This window comes from Canis lupus, chromosome 34 (genome assembly GCF_048164855.1).
Source record: "Canis lupus baileyi chromosome 34, mCanLup2.hap1, whole genome shotgun sequence".
NCBI classification, from domain to species: Eukaryota; Metazoa; Chordata; class Mammalia; order Carnivora; family Canidae; genus Canis; species Canis lupus.
In genome coordinates this window covers 23,535,856-23,553,685 of record NC_132871.1, presented here as the reverse complement: position 1 = coordinate 23,553,685, position 17,830 = coordinate 23,535,856, and the positions used below count along the sequence as shown (strand labels likewise).

The 17,830-nt window shown below is 36.3% G+C and overlaps 1 protein-coding gene across 7 annotated transcripts in view; it reads left to right on the top strand.

The window, feature by feature from the left end:
• The window catches only part of SLC4A10 (solute carrier family 4 member 10), a 285,441-nt gene that overhangs the window by 197,156 nt on the left and 70,455 nt on the right, over nucleotides 1-17,830 (top strand). For all 7 annotated transcript variants that reach the window (XM_072811530.1, XM_072811534.1, XM_072811529.1 and 4 more), the window contains 4 exons: nucleotides 5,375-5,475; nucleotides 8,249-8,423; nucleotides 9,004-9,137; nucleotides 9,533-9,778. In XM_072811530.1, coding sequence (XP_072667631.1) covers nucleotides 5,375-5,475; nucleotides 8,249-8,423; nucleotides 9,004-9,137; nucleotides 9,533-9,778 — 656 coding nt within the window. The remainder of the gene's footprint in view (nucleotides 1-5,374; nucleotides 5,476-8,248; nucleotides 8,424-9,003; nucleotides 9,138-9,532; nucleotides 9,779-17,830) is intronic.

Here is a 17,830-nt window from a genome sequence, read left to right as displayed (position 1 = left end):
TTTTTGAGGGGTCATTCTTTAACTGTAGGCCTGACTGTGTTGAGATTGGTGGCCAAATGTTTGTTAAACCCACTCATTCATATTGCCACCTCTGTTCCTACTGAATATGCCTCCTGAAATCCTCCCAGTTGTCATCTACTCAGCCTTGTCTTGGGCTCTTGTCTCGGTGGAGCACAACCCGTCAGACTCTTCTGCTGTAGTTGACTCAGCCCTGGATGTAGTAGTTTTCCTGGTTAGCCAGAGGTGGGCAAATGAACATGTGTACCATTCAGTTGTGAGTATTTAAAAAGGCAGCTCAATCTCACTATCCATTTAAGAAATATGTACTGATGTTGTTTGTATTTCTGTATTTTCATTCTGAAGTCATTTCATAATTATTGGAGATAATATGATTTCCTTTTCTCGACAATTACAATTTTCTGATTCTATAGCTACAGCCACATAATTTCAGTTGATCTACTACCAAAATAAAAGAAGTTGCTTAAAGAGTAATTTTTAGGGTAACCGGTGGACTTATTCTTGTACTTGTAAACATCTTTGCACTTACAATATTAGAAAAGGCACTATAATGCCTTCTGAAGTAATAAGAAACTGATATTTGGGAAAATTCTATGAAAATATTAATAAATTGAGAGTGAGACTTTCAAAGTCACTTGTTAACACCATTTAGTTTTTTATTTTTTTTTATTTTTTTTTTTTTTCCATTTAGTTTTTTAAACACTAAAGCTTAAGTCAAACATTTTTTAAAACATCTTGCCTTTGAGGAATGATATTTTTGAAGCAAGTTGAGGCCTGGGAGCTCTCTATTTTTAAAATTATTTTTATGAGACTCTTTAAAATCAGGATTAATTATTGGATTCTGAGTATTAAGAGGCAGTAGTAGAAAGAACATTGAATTAGGAATCAAGGCACTTGGGTTCTGCTATGCTTCTTTACAACATTAGTATTTTTTAAATGTATGTTGTAATTGAATAACAGATACTATGAACTATGTTTTATTTCATTAAATGAAGCAAGATAAATTAAAAGATATTAATCACTCTGACTTCATACTCATTCAAATACTATTTTCCCCCATGGGATAATTTCTGTGGTTTTTATATTCTTTTGAAATCTTTTGAAACAGATTTTTTTTTTTTTTTTTTTGAGAGAGAGAGAACACATATGCGTGGAGGTGGGGGCAGAGGGAGAAGGAGATGCTAGGCTCCATCTCACAACCCTGAGATCATGACCTGAGCCAAAAATCAAGAGTCAGATTCTTAACTGACTGAGCCACCCAGGGACCCCATAAATCACAGATCTTTAAACACTTTTTCCTCTCAGTTAAGAGAGGAATAGCTAGTCCCCTCAAATGATAACCTTAAAAATATTCTTTGGAACTTTATACTCGTCATTATGATCACTCCCTTTTGTAGACCCTAAACTTCACTTTTGTCTCATGCCATTTACTCGCTTGTTGAAACCACAACCCTGTGTGAATCCAATTCTTGGTTCTGCATTGATGCAGCTCAGTATAGCTGAAGGAAAAGATAACTACACTGACTGATTTTATTAATTCATGGCCACATACCTCAAGTGGGCCCTTGATGTTGCAAGTTCATCATGCTGTACTCCCCTAGTCCATGAATTCTCTCTAGATGACTATTTCACACGTTTTCTCTCCTCAGATCTTTAGCACATCCTTCCTGACTCTCACGTTCTGATTTTAACTTGCTTCCCACTTTCCTGAGAAATTTGAAATGATCAAAAGAGAACTGCCATAGATTCCTACTACCACGCATATCTGCCTACCAGCATCTGCACCCACACAGTCTGCCTTCCCATGTATTACTGATGATGAATTAGCCAAAGTTAGCATCCTACCTTTGCACCAGATCCCATCTCTTCAAACCTACTCAAAGACATTATGCCACCAGTTTTCCTCTTTCTCTCCTATGTCATCATTTCTTCTGTTCTGAGTTTTTAAATTTTTATTAGCACGCAACATTTTTATTAGCATGCAAACTTCTTAATTTGGAAATCTTAAAAAAAAAAGAACTCTCAACACTACAACTACTATCAGCCACTCACCCATTCCTTTTTTGCCTTCTGCAACCAAATGGCACAGGAATGGCCCTCTGTACCACCTGCTTCCAATTCCTTTTCTCTAAATCTCTCTTAAACTTTTTCCAATAAGGCTTTTGCCCCCATCACTTTACTAATATTACTTACATTCAGGTCACCAAAGATCTCCACAATGCCCAAACCCAATCCAATAGTCAATTCCCAGTCTGCATTTTATTTAGCCAATCAGGGAACAGCCTTGGACAGAGTTATGACTCCTGTTTCCCTGATATATTTTTTGCTCTTTGCTTAGCTCTCAAAACACTACATTCTTTATTTTTCTCCTAGCTCACTTTTCACTCCTCAGTCCCCTATGCTGGTTTCATCTTTTTTTCTCTGATTTCTTTAATTTGAAATGATGCAGGCTCAATCTTCAGCCATCTTCTCTTTTCTACCCACACTCATTCTCTTGGTAATGTCATCCAATCTTAGAGCTTTAAATCCTCTCCCAAATTTATTGTTCACTTTGAACTTTGAGAAGTATTTTTCCAAATTCCTATCCCATGTCTTCACTTGGATGTCTTAAAGATATCTAAAATTTGACATGTCCAAAGTTTGAACTGAATTGCAGATTGTCTCATTTCTGTTCCTATATACATCTTTGCATTTATGTGGGGAAAGGCAATATAGTGCTTCCTGAAGAATACAAAGAAACTCCAATCTTTTTGCAAAGTCTGTTCCATCTGTACCTTCCTATATTGGTAGGTCCTTAATTCCAATCTTACAGGTGATCAGGCCAAAACCACTAATTTTTTATTTATTGTTGGATTTCCATTCTGCCAGGAAATACTCTTGGCGTTGCCTTCAGTATTTATCTAGAATTACACCATTTCTCATTGATGCCACTGCCACCATTCTAGTTCAAGCGACTATCATTTTCCTCCTGGATTATTTAAATAGTTTTTAAACTGATCTCCTTTCTTCTGTCCTTAGCCCCTGTGTTCTCAACATAGCAGCCCGAGTGACTCCAAGTGAGATAATGCTGCCCCTTTCCTCGAAACCCTTTAACACTTTCTCGTTTCACTGAGAATAAAAGCCAAATACTTACAGTGATTTACTAAGCCTATACATTCTGGCTGTTTTTTACCTCTTCAAATGAACTACCATTTTCTTTCTTGCTCACTCCTCTCCAACCATGTTGGCTTCTTTGCTTCCTATTCTTCAGACCCTACAGCCATACTCCTGCCTTGACACTGTCCTATTGACTTTTTCTGCCTGGATAGCCCTCAGTTATTTTTACGACTTATTCCCTCAACTCCCTCACATTTTTCTCAAATGATGCTTTCTCACTGATCCTACCTAACCATTCTGTTTATAATTGTCACTCCTTCCTGCCTCACTACTCAACCCACACCTCAGACCCTCTTTATTCTAAATTTTTTATTTTTACATAGTTTTAATCTTTCTAACACACGATAGAATTAATTTATGTGTTTAATTTGTTTATTTTTTGCATTCCCCATTAGAATGTGAGCTCCATAGTCCTGATTTTTCACTGGTATGTTAGTGGTGAGAACAAGAACCTGACACAAATTGGCTCTCAATAAGTATTTGTTTTTTTTTGTTTGTTTTATTTTAAAAGATTTTATTTATTTATTCATGAGAAACACAGAGAGGAGGGAGAGAGAGAGGCAGAGACACAGGTAGAGGGAGAAGCAGGCTCCATGCAGGGAGCCCGACCTAGGACTCGATCCTGGGTCTCCAGGATCATGCCCTGGGCTGAAGGTGGTGCTAAATCACTGAGCCACCCGGGCTGCCCAATAAGTATTTGTTGATTGAATAAATAGGTTGTATAATTTGAGTAGTCAAATATATACTCAGTCATTGATTTGTTTTAAAATACCAAAATACCTGTGTTTCTGAACAAAAGATATTTCCTGTATTTTCCTCAGAATATTCATCAGTACTGTTCATACATCTTTTTCACATACTTTCCCCCCTTACTATAAGATAACACACCTAGATGAAACAGGTACTTTAGAATGGCAAATATCTTTCATGATTTATTATTTGGCTGGTTGATATATAGCTTTTTCCATTGTAAGGCAATGAGTCAACATAGCCAATAAGGGATAATTACCCAGAAGACCAAATAATATCATTTGCTTTCTGAGATTTGTGGAAGCTAAGAAGTATTTCCTGGATGACTGTTGAGTATTAAAGGTACTAGGCCATTCTTAAAGCCCTTTATGGACATATGATAATTACTTATATGTAAAGGCAGTTCCTCTAGCAGTTGACAGACATCCTCTCTATTATCTTTGAACTTTAGTTTAATGTACCTATTGATGTACTTGGGAAATTGTAAAAAAATCAAGCAATGAACTTTTCTATATTTTGTGCATTTCAAAATCTATTTTTCTCATGTTTTAAACCTGTGCCATTTTACCTAAATGTCCCATTGTATATGAGATCATTTGATAATGATTACACTATTTTGGAATGGCAGTCAAGTGAAAATTTTAATTGCACCACTTTAAAATGTTTTATGATCTTTTTAAGCCCTTTTGAACACATTGGCATGCTCTAAGATAACTGATTTTTAAAAATCTCCATCACCGACAAAAGTGGGTGGGTAAGACAGCACTTACATAAGCCTCAGTTAATTTTTCAATGGTTCACGTAGAAGTTGCCTTTTGTAAAAATCTTTTGAATCTCTTTGTGTCAGAAAAAAACCTATTGTAAATTATTTCATGGGTAGGAAGATATCAGCCAGAATAAAAGAGGGAACACCCTTAAAAATAGCTAACAGTAATAGTTTAAGTTTATTGAAGAGTTGAACCATGCCAGGCATATGGCACCGCCATACCTAGTGCCTCCTCACTCCAACCTACTCAGCCTTCATCTCTCTCTGTCCCCTTCCTTTCCTTCATTTGTCTTCATACTTCTATCTCAATTTGACATTAGAGATTTGTTGTTTGGCTCCACTAAGAATGCTTTTTCTTGCTCACCTTTGCCTCTCTAGCATCCATAACAGTGTCTGGCACACAAGGCACTCAATGAAGATTAGTTGAACGAATGAGCACATGTTCATCACTTTATTTAATTTTCTCAATCACACTGGTGTAGATGTCGTTATTATAAATAGTAAATGGAGGAGGGAATTGAACCTTTAGGAGGCTAGATAACTTGCTAGAGGTCATGCAGCAAATGAGTAACAGAGCCTGGGTTCTTAGCCACTCTGCATTTTGCCTCAAGGGAAAAAAATTTGTTTTTGTTATTTACAACTAGCACCTGAAATTAAAAAACAAAAACAAAAAACTTCCTGCAGGAGAAGAGGAAGATTCCTGCTGTACCAAATGGAACAGCAGCTCATGGGGAAGCAGAACCCCACGGAGGACATAGTGGACCTGAACTCCAGCGAACTGGAAGGTTAGTGAAACGCACTTGTATGGGACTTAAAGGCCAAGTGAGAGACCATTCTTTGTGTCAAGAATTGCTGTTTTGAGATGTATTTTTTATACTTTGAATACCTGTTAATGAATACCTATTCATTTGAGTACCTATTTATTTGAATACCTAGTACTTGAACACCTATTTAATTCTAGTTAATTTGATTTCCTAGTATTTACTAATGATTTTTGTTACTATTAAACCAGAACAGTGGATACACCATTCCATTTTATCTTACCTAGTCTTTCATTTTGCTGTGCATAAAATGAATTCACAGATTCTTAGAATGAATAAGAAAACTGTCAGTTGCCCCTTCTAAAAGAGCCTGTTGAAAGCTTCAAGTTCAAGATGGAAATAAAAATAAATACCATGAACTCAGTCTTATAGACCCTATCTCATTACATGCAAGTAGGATGTATATAATAGTATTTTTTATTTTCATGGTTGTAATTTGAAAGAGCTATATGATTTATTTTTCTAATCACACATCTTTGAAGAGATGAAAGCTTCAATTTATTTCTTAAAATGGTTCTTTATCGTTTTTTGACAGCTTGTCTCTCTCCAAGCAATGTGTGAGCAGAAAATCAGAAAACCTTGGGAGGGTCTGTCTTCAGGGAATATGTGCACACAGCCTCCATTAAAATTGAAGGCAATGGCAAAGGCTTTGCAGGATTGGTACCCCTCCTCTCAAGGCCATTTCCTGGACTGCTTTCACTGTGTCCTCTAAACCGACTTTCTAGTTTCTGATAACTCTGTGCATTGTAATTCTCCTCTGTTCTTTCCCTTTATCTATGTTTTGTCTCTGAGGAAATGTCCTTGAATGTCTTCCTCGGGCTCCATACATAATTTGAGATGATTCAAATAGTTTTTTCCTTTTCCCTTTACTGGAAGCGTGGTTACTCCTTCTGTTTGCTTTCATATGCTGTCTTTTTATTTTTGGTGGCTCTTTTTTTTTTCTCTCTTTCTCTCCCTCTCAGGTGTAACATGCCACATAGCTTAGATTTTTTTCGAAGTTCACTTTTCCTTACTGCTTCCTAAATCCTCCCAGGTCACCAATATCCGGTATCTTCGCTTCTCCAGAGTTCTTCCACAGATTCTGTTGCTGACATGACTTGAAGTATCCATTACTCATCTGCTCTCCTGGAGTTGCTGGTGTACATCTGGGCTGCTCTTGCACTGTTCTCTGCAATGACCTCCCACTTCCGGATTTAGATTTTTGCTGCTAAAAGCACGTTTATTACACAGTAATATAATAGCTACTTAGACTAATGTATGCCCTAATAAGTAATTAATTAAAAAACAATGGTCTAATAGAAAGGACTATCAAACCTATAAATATTAACTACTATGTAATAGTTCATAACCACCTCAAAATATTTGGGGGATTAGATGGGATATAAATTACAAATGAATGAATAATTAGTAGATTACATTTATTTTGAATTGTGACTTTGATAAGTTAACAAATCATTCAGAAAAATGATCCTCCCCAAATAAAAACTATGTAAATATTTATCAGACACAAGTAGGGGAACCTAAGATGATCTTTGTTTGTGTGAGTTTCACAGGTTCACTATAAGCTCCTTTGAGTTTAAATGTCGTCTTTTCAATTGGAATTTCATCCTATTCAGTTTCTCCTACTCCATATCTTTCTGATGGAAGCAATCACTAGTAAAACATAGTGATTGTATCTCTTACATACTAGTTAAGATACTTACTAACATGTTACTATTGGGTCTATTTCAGATCAGGGGAATTAAAAATGATAGTCAAAATGAAGAGATACATTTTCAAGGCATACCAGAATGTTTCTCAATAGAACAATAATTTGCAAGACAATTCTTAGCTTGCCAGTGAATATTTCTATCTAGAAAATAAATAAAAGTTAATATTTTTGCATAATTCAAATATATTCAGCATACTGGCAGTGTATTGGAAATAATAGGATTTTTAAATTCCCTGCAGGAACTTAATCATAGTCTTAATTCATTTTAATATGACATCTTTATTCCATGGAGCACAAAGAGCTCTTAGTAGCCAAGTGTTAAATCCACATATTATTATCAAATGTTCAAAAACGAATACCTGTTCATTACTCTCCTTCCACTTATGGAGGCACTCTGTCTTTACTAGGTGTTACCGTCATCCTTAAGGCCATTTAGAAGCATGTTTGAAACAATACCTGGTGAGGAATATCTTGGCAGAGAAAGTAGGTAACTGGAGCCATGGTTAAACACTACTTCTTCTCTCCAGGGTAATATTCACTCACTATTGGAGAATACAAAAGCCAATTTACCCTCCCAACCTTCACTTTCTGCTACACTAAATGAAGTGTAAACAATTAGAAAATATTGCCAGTGATTGAGGGTAGCAGGCCTGAGTTTAGGAAGAATAGATGGGTATAGAAATGGCACAGAGATTAGAGTAATCCTTAAATCTCATTTTTTGAATTTTGATTGAGGAAGCACTCTGAACCTTGTTTGAGAGAATCTGGTTTTTGTTTTGTTTTGTTTTTGTTTTTGTTTTTGTTTTGGTTGCTGGCACAATATTTGGTTAGGGATTGAAGTAACATAGTGGTACAAAGCCATCTCTGTAGATCATGATAATAAAATGTAGCAGGTTAAAATGGGTCTCATCTCTGCTGATGGAAAACGTATACTGTGACCTGGCAACAAAGTAAATGAGGATTTTGATTTGTGTGGGTTTTTTTTATATTTGGATTTCACTTTTGTGTTTCTCCCCCCTGTCTTAGGATTTTTGGGGGACTTATTTTAGATATCAAAAGAAAAGCTCCATACTTCTGGAGTGACTTCAGAGATGCTTTCAGCCTGCAGTGCTTAGCATCTTTTCTGTTTCTCTACTGCGCGTGTATGTCTCCTGTCATCACATTTGGAGGACTGCTGGGAGAAGCAACTGAAGGTCGTATAGTATGTATTGTGTTTTTCTTAGAATTCTAAACCTCAATCAGTTTTTAATATTCATGGTTAGACAAGTATCCATTTACATATTTATTCTGTTATTAGGAGAGATTTGATGTGTGGTCTTACCGGTACACTTCATATGAGTTTCCTGGATGGCTAGTAGAACTAGTAGTCTGGGAGTGGAATATCTCAGAAGTTAATTCTTGGTCTTACACAAGGTTCTAGTCTCATCCCTGATCCTCAAGGCTTGGCTAGCTTTTTGCTCTGGTTCTCACCTCACAAGGAGTCCCTTTCCTATTTATACAGGCCATGCTTCTGTCTTGACACTTACCATAAATACATGTAAACTCTTAGTAGACAAGAGAAAAGCAAGATAAGGAATATGGAGAGGACATATCCGCACTGAGTATCAATCCTATCCTGCTGACTGCTTGTCCCCGCCTCTTACCCTACATCCTGCCCAAGGTCACTAGGCTTTTCATGGCAAAGGAGAAAGAATATACTCATGTATTTTAAACATTTTCTCCCTAGTTATAATGGTTGCCTGTGCAGCTTAGATAATGGACTTATTTATATCTCTACACAGAGTGCAATCGAATCCCTCTTTGGAGCATCTATGACTGGGATAGCCTATTCTCTCTTTGGTGGACAGCCTCTTACCATATTAGGCAGTACAGGACCAGTTTTGGTGTTTGAAAAGATTTTGTTTAAATTTTGCAAGTAAGTGTTAAATACTTTTGGCCCTTAGCCCCTTCCTATTTCTCCACTGTATTTATACTTCTCCCAACATCACATTTGGGGGTCTGCTGGGAGAGGTAGAAGTGGCTGATTCAATTCAGTTTGCCATTTTTGTCTCTCCATGGAAATAAAGAAAAAGTGAAAGATTTGTGTGATTTGTTATGTAAAATTTATAAAAAATGATATTCTGTTCTACACAGAGAAACTCCTTTTAGTTTTGTCCCCTTAGACGTTCCCTTTAGACAGTCTTGAATTTAGATACTCATGGAATGTGAAGCTTATTTACTTTCACTTCCTGAATTAGACTTCTTTCCATCTATTTGAAATGGTGGCAAGCTGCTAAATGACCTTATTTCTACTTCTTTTCCTCCTTCTAGAGAATATGGGCTATCATACCTCTCTCTAAGAGCTAGCATTGGACTTTGGACTGCTACTCTGTGTATCATACTAGTGGCCACTGATGCAAGCTCCCTTGTCTGCTACATCACCCGGTTTACTGAAGAAGCTTTTGCTTCTCTTATTTGCATCATTTTCATTTATGAGGCCCTGGAGAAGTTGTTTGAACTCAGTGAAGCATATCCAATCAACATGCATAATGATTTGGAACTGCTGACACAATACTCGTAAGTAACATTTTCCCTGTTGGCCATGAGGCTTTATCTCTTTACAAAATTACTATTGTTTTTAGAAATATGAGAAAGTTACCCTGCAGATAATGTGACTTAAACTGATTCATGATCCAAATCCTTGACCAGATTCTCAGAGTTGAACAGGATTTTAAAAGTCATCTCAGCAGCTACTCATCTGATACTCAGGTTCTCATTATAAAAACAAAAACAAAACTCACTGAAGTTAAATGTAATTTTGCTTTCAGATCTTACAGCATTTCTGATGGAGGTACTCAGGCTTTTCCTGTTGAAGGTGATATTACAGTTTAGGGTTAAAGATGGGACTGTACCTACTGCCCTTTCTAGTTTTAGTTTGGAATTTCTCTAAGGCTATGTTTGTGGAGTAGGTGTGGACAGTATATTGCTCCTTCCTTTGATTTGATTCTAGGATTTTTTGGTCGCATTTATATATACATTTTTGTGCAGCAAATATTTGAAGCAATATGTTCTTTACAAGGCAGTTAAGCCATCAACATTCTTATAAACTGCTTAGATATGGCCTACAATCCCTTGAAGATTTATTACCTTTATTTACTAGTAGAAGATAGAATTGTTGAAATTAGGCCAAAATAGTATAATGTTAGAATTTTGTTAAGAATGATGTAGTGATAGTGTTGAAAATAGCATGATATTTAGTACTTCTGCTTTTTTGTGGTCATCAGAGACATCAGTATACATCAGTATTCTTCCGTTTCAGGCAAGAAAAATTGGAATGAAAATATAAAATAACTTCCCCAAAAAGCAAATAGTGAGGGTGTTGTGAACAGGACTCAGAAGTGGATGAAGGCGCTGTCAGGGACGCTCAGGAAGCAGACAAATAAGAAAAGCAGTTTGATCAGTTTGAGGGATAACCCTTTCAATTCTCTTTAGAGAGCAGTGTCACCTAATTTGGATATCCTTGCTGGGATATATGTTTATCTGCTTGGATTTTTCAAACTTATTACATGCCGGATACTATACTAGAGGCACGAATAATACTTTGTCCTCAGTGAGCTTCCAGTTTAGTAGGAAATGTAGACAAATAGACAACACAATGAAGTAAGTGCTGTGTGAAGAGATTGGTACAGAATGCAATGGTACCACATCAGACAAACACCCAACCTGGATTTTGGGTTCATAGAGGCCTTCCTGGAGGAAGTGACATAGAAGACCAAACAAAATATTAGTAGGAGTTAGGAAGGTGCTGAGGAACGCGGTAGGTGAGGAGTCCAGATGGAAGGAATGGTCTGGATGCAAGAAATGCATGAATGCTTTGAAATATTTGTTGAAAGTCATATAGGTAGTGATAAAACAAGAAACTAGATTCAGGTTTTATGATTTTGATGCAATTGTTCAGTACACCGATGAATACAAACAAGCTCTCCAAAAGAAACAATATAGAACAGGTACAACAGGTAAAAGCAGAACTATTCCGTTTGAAGTGGTGGGGACACACCATCTGTCCACCCTTCCTATTGTTCTGAACCCTCAGTGGTCACTTCTAAGGTACTTCAGACTGAGGAAAACCATTTTAATATCTCCCAGTTTAAAAAGGGAAAAGATCAGAGAAGCAAAGACTCTGCCCTGGATAATGGTCATAACTTGAAGGTAGAAGAAAAAAATAAGACAGAAGAAGCAGAAAAAGAAAAAAACCTGGATAATGTCAGGTTGTAAAAGGCAAGGGACAAGGCTATGCCAAGAGACAGTTAGAAGACAGTGGTGCAGAGATCCAACAGACTGAGGGAGAGAGATAATCATTAGCTTAAGAAACAGTGTTGGGTAGGGAGGGGAGACAGAGCTAAAAGCTAGTTTGCAAAAGATGGAGAAGGGGGTAGGCAGGGGTCATGAAATGGAGAAAGTATGCATTGGCCATTTTGGTGTCAAAGAAACTGCCAAACAGGGCCTGCTGGAGAGGGCAGTGAGGTCCCGAGAATGGTCATTTGTGACGGAGCAGAGCTATGTGTGATCGGAAACGAGGACACCGAGGCAGATGAAAGAAAGAGATTAGAGATGATGGTGAGAGAGTAGATAAATGTGGGATTGCAACCTTCCCAAAAGTGATGAGATCAAGACAAATTGTGGGGTTCAGTAAGACAAATGCTCAGAGGATAATTGGTGAGCAAAAATAGCCTTGTTTGTCCATGATTCCTGCTTTTCAGAGCAATCAAGAGGAGGAGAGTTGCATGGGTCCTGACTTCCTCAGTGTTTCCATCTCTTTTTTTTCTCTAAAAACAGATTCCTTCAAGCTTAAGTTCAAGTTCTGCTTTATCACAGTGTAGGCATCCAAAACCTAATCATCTGAAGGCAGAGCGGGAATGTGTGCTGATCACTGTGTTCCATTGCCCAAGTGCTCTTCTCAGCCACAATTAGGAAAGATGGTTCATCCTGCTGAGTGCTCAGGTTTTAGTATCGTTTGGTGCTGAAATGGGTATAAGAGAAACAGGGAGGTTGACAGTCTCCCTGAGAAATGTGCTGACCAGGTATCTTTACTGTACCATCTTCACTTTGCTTTTCACACCGTGATTCCCTGGCCCTCAGTACCACTCACATTGTGTGCATGAATCTGATCAGTAGTGACATTTGCTGGTCTTTGGAGAAGCAAAACCAATATTTTGGTATGCACATAATGCATATATTTATCAATGTACTTTTAGTCACGTGAATTTAAAAAAGTAAGTAAAATTATTGCTAACAATAATGGCTAATGCATTGTATAATCTCATACTTGTGCCGAAAGCATTTTCTGTTTCATGGATTCCGTACAGCACGTTTGGTCATTTTCTTGTTCTTGCCACTGTGACCTTTTCACACTAATCAGTTTGTAGTGTCATACTCATGCTCACCTAAATTTTCTACTGATGTTGCTGGCCTCATGCTTTCACAGTTTTTAAGAGAAAAATTCTTAGAAAATGTCATAGCTAGGATGCAGTATATCTGAGATTGCAATCTTTGCAAAATTAATACACCCATGCTCTCACATAGTTTGTTTAGGTGTAAGATATTGAAGAAGGCATCACATTTAGGATCTGCATTTCAGATATTCTTTATGCTTGAGCGTCCTATATTCAAATTTTCTTAAATTCATAGTTTTATCAACCATTAACACAATGTCTTTGATTTTTTAAAAAACTTTCCTAGTTTTCCTGGCATCTTAACCTTGTAATGTGGTAATATGTAGACCTTATATTTGAAGCTATAAGCTTTCTTTTCATTGTGCCAAGAGCAAGTGTCAAGATAATCAATTTAGTTTCAAGAATATATACATTACACCAGATGATCAAGTGGAATATGTCAAGTTAGCAATAAGTAATGAGTTTGTGGAAATAACTGTTTCTAGGTTGCTTTGATTTTAAGAAATGGCAAAAATAGAATAAAACATTCAGCTTATGTAAGATGGATTGTTCCTTCAATATATAATAATAATCTAAGCTCTCAAAGATGGTTAGCAAAAGAAAGAGTGGGATGGTATTCTTTGTAGTTGGTTGGGTCAAAGCAAAGAGCAAGGTCTATTACTCTAATTTCTAATATACTAGCACACTAGGGTTAAATAATATCCAGCAATTACCAAGCCATTAGGATGAGTGATTTACTACTAGGGTATAGGAGGATTTTTGTTTGGTTGGTTTTGGTTTTTTCCCTATCTCTTTGTTGTTTTTTCCAACTCCCAGCTCTCCAGATAAACCAAGACTGTTCTGGATAAATGTTATTTATTGACTGACGTTATACTCATAGAAGAATATTATTTTTCTTATCTCTTCAACTAGATTTGAGTCTCCTTCAAAGTAGAAAACATGTAATAATTTTATCCCTCTAGTCCCAGCATAATACCATAACTGTAGTAAGTGATACATATTGATTAACTGAACATGCTGTAAAAGAATTGACATTACTTGGACAATCTTGTTTGACACGTAAAGACAACTGTGCTCTTTTACAGTGTCTATAACATGACTCTTAAAGGTTTCATCCAAAAATTTTTAATTGACTTGAGGTGTTATGAAAATCTTAATGTGGGACAAGATGTACAAATCTGGATCCATAAAATTAGTTTTGATGGAAGATTTAGATAGGGTGCCTAATATGGTGGATAAGTCATGTGGAAGAATGAGAAACAGGATTGCAACCTATAGCAGAGATTGAAAAGTTTCTCAGAGATGTAGAGAGAAAGAAGATGGAAGGGAAATTCTAACAGCTTATTAATTTAGTATTCACTAGTCAAAAAATAAAGATTAAAACTCAGATTTAGAGAAACCTCTGCACTACAACTTTTTTAAATCAGATTTTTACTACCTATACACTCAACGAACTTAATCAGATTTCTTGCAACATGAGTTTATAATTATATCTTTATGTATTTATTTGTGTAAGGTATGTGTAACCCCACTAGGTTAGTCTCTGTAATGCTAGGTCCATGACTACTAGGCACACTTTTGAACCCACTGTCCTAGCAGAGTGCTTGGCATGTGTCACAAAATAGGCATGTTCATATTTTTACATTTCTGGAAATAGCCCTTACGATTGATACACACATTTAATAGAGTTTTTTCTCCTTTAAAAAGCTGATAGGTTATCTGACATCTTAAAGTCAAATAAATATAATTGTAAGCACTCAATAAACAACTATTCAATACAGAAACTTTTGGCAATCCATCTCATTCTTGATTTTTAATCCAAACACTTGCTATCTTTGTTTTCCCTTCTTGCTTTGAACCAAATTCTTATTTTAATGATAAAGTCTTAACTTCACTAGCAATAGTATCCAATGTAAATTTATCATTTGCCTGTTTTATCCTGATTGTTTCTAATGGATTATGAGCCTTTTGTGTACAAGATTAATGTCTCTTCATCTTTCTGTCTCCAGAGGCCAAGGGGATTGGTAGATACCAGTAGGCCTTTCTTAACTGTCTTATAACAATGTTACTTCTCACATGTACCTTCAGCTACTATTTTCCTTCTCTATATCTATAGATTTGTAGACTTTAAATAGAATTATCTTTCATGCTTTCCTGTCAAATAGCTGTGAAAGGACGGAAACTTTTATGAGCATCCAACATTAAAGGGAGCGTGATAAGCAAAAAATGTTGGTTTCTTCTCTTAAGATGCATTGAATGGCCTCAAGTCAATGTGGCTGTGTATCAAATACACAAGTTCTTTGTTGAGATGTGATGAACAATCTGAGAGATTTTACAATCTTTGAAGTACTGACCTCATTTCACTTCCTGAATTGACCTAGATTTAAGGATACATTCTGAAATATTTTAAATGGAATATAATGATGTTTCAATTTATATTAAAACATCTCAGCACAGTTACTGCAGTTAAGATATGTATGTAGGTTAACTCACAGCCATAGGTAGCTGCTATTTTAAGCAGGAGTCTGAACTCCAGGAGTGCTCAGCTAACATTAAAGCAGAGAGCCTAAACTCCAGAAAAGACCACAAACCTATCTAGTAACCACATGTCAATCAGCACTAAGGCTTTGCTGAATCTCAGAAATGGATTTTCATTGGTGAAAGTACTGGCTTGTTAATCAGTGTAATGAACCACATTAGTATAATTAAAGGTAATCAATTTGAACTAAATGAAAATAAAAACATAGCTTATAAAAGCTTGTGAGATGCAATAAAGGCAGTGTTTAGATGGAGATTTATGGCACTGAATGCATGGATTAGAAAAGAAGAAATATCTAAAATCAGTTATCTAAGTTTCAACCTTAGGAAACTAGAAAAAGAAAAGCAAATTAATTTAAAAATTAGCAAAAGAAAAGAGATAATAAAGATTAAAGCAGAAATTCATGAAGTTAAAAATGGGAAATCAATAGAAAAAATTAAAGGACCAAAGTCTGGTTCTTTGAAAAGATAAAATTGATAATCCTCCAACCAGGCTAACAAAGACAAAAAGAGAGAGTACACAAATTGCTAATATTGGAAATTAGAGAGGGGACATCACTAAAGATCCCACGGGCACTAAAAAGAAAATAAAGTAATACTATGACGACACAAATTTGATGATCTAGATGAAATGGACTAATTCCTTGAAAGAGACAGTCTGCCGAAACTCATACAGGAAATAGATGATCTGAATAGGCCTATATCTATTAAAGAAGTTAAATCAATAATTAATAACCTTCCAAAAAGGAAAACGCCAAACCCAAATGAATTCACTGTTGAATTCTGCCAAACATTGAAGGAAAAAATTATACCAGTTCTCTACAATCTCTTTCAGAGGATGGAAACAGAGAGGCTACTCCCTAACTCATAAAGCTAGCATTAGCCTAATACCAAAACCAGACAAAGATGTAAGAAAAGGAAACTACAGGCCAATATCTGTCAAATATGCAAAAATCCTCAAAAAACATTGGCAACTCAATTTCAACAGTGTGTAAAAAAATTATATGCCACAATTAAATGGGATTTATTTCAAATATGCAAACCTGGTTCAACATTCAAAAATCAGTTAATACAAGACATTCCATCAACAGACTACAGTTGATAAATTCCATGGTCATATCAAAAGCAGTAAAAGCATTTGACAAAATCCAACACCCATTTATGATAAAACTTTGGGTAAACTAGGAATAGAGGGGAACTTCCTCATCATGATAAAGAATACAGAAAAACACAGCTAATACCATACTTCATGGTGAGAAACTAGAAATTTTCTCACTGAGATCAGGAACAAGTCAAGGATGTCTTCTCTCACCACTCCTTTTTAACATCAGAATGGAACTTCTAGCAAATATTGTAAGACAAAAGCAAATAAAAAATATACAGATTTGGCAGCCCGGGTGGCTCAGCGGTTTAGCACCACCTTCAGCCCAGGGTGTGAACCTGGAGACCCGGGATCGAGTCCCACGTCGGGCTCTCTGCATGGAGCTTGCTTCTCCCTCTGCCTGTGTCTCTGCCTCTCTCTCTCTCTCTCTCTCTCAATCTGTGTGTCTCTCATGAATAAATAAATAAAATCTTTAAAAAAAGTATACAGGGGATCCCTGGGTGGCGTAGCGGTTTAGTGCCTGCCTTTGGCCCAGGGCGGATCCTGGAGACCCGGGATCGAATCCCACGTCGGGCTTCCGGTGCATGGAGCCTGCTTCTCCCTCTGCCTGTGTCTCTGCCTCTCTCTCTCTCTCTCTCTCTCTCTGTGTGACTATCATAAATAAATTAAAAAAAAAAGTATACAGATTGAAAAGGAAAAATAAAACTGTCTTTGTTTATAAATGACATGATTGTTTCTGTAGGAAATCTGGAAGAATCAACAAAACATTCTTGGATAAATAAGTAAATATACCAAGGCTGTAGGATACAAGGTTGATATATAAAAGTCAATCACTTTCCTATATACCGGCAATGAACAAGTGGAATTTGAAATTAAAAACAAAATACCATTTACATTAGCACTCCAAAAAAATACTTAAGTATAAGTCTAACACAATATGTATAAAATCTATATGAGGAAAGTGAAAAAACTCAAATGAAACAAATTTTAAAAACCCCAAATAAATAGATAGTACATGATCATTGTTAGGAAGACTCAGTATCGCCAAGGTGTCAATCCTTCCTAATTTGATCTACAAATGCAACGCAATCCTAAGTAAAATCCTAGAAAGTTATTTTGTGGATATCAACTGATTCTAGAGTTTGCTTCTGGAGAGGCAGAGGTCCAGAATAGCCAACACAGTAATGGAGGAGAAAAAAGTTGGAGGACTGGAACTACCCGATTTCAACACTTACTATGAAGCAGTAGTAACCCAGACAGTGAGGTATTGGCAAAAGAATGGATAAATAGATCAATGGAACAGAATAGAGAGTCCAGAAATACACACCCATAGATATAGTAAACTAATCTTTGACAAAGAAGCAAAGACAATACAAGGGAGCAAAGACAGTCTTTTCAACAAGTGGTACTGGAACAACTGGATATCCACATGCCAAAAACTGAATCTAGACACAGACTTAAAGCCCTTCATAAAAATGGACTGAAAATGGATCATATTCCTAAATGTAAAATGCAAAACTATAAAAATCCTAGAAG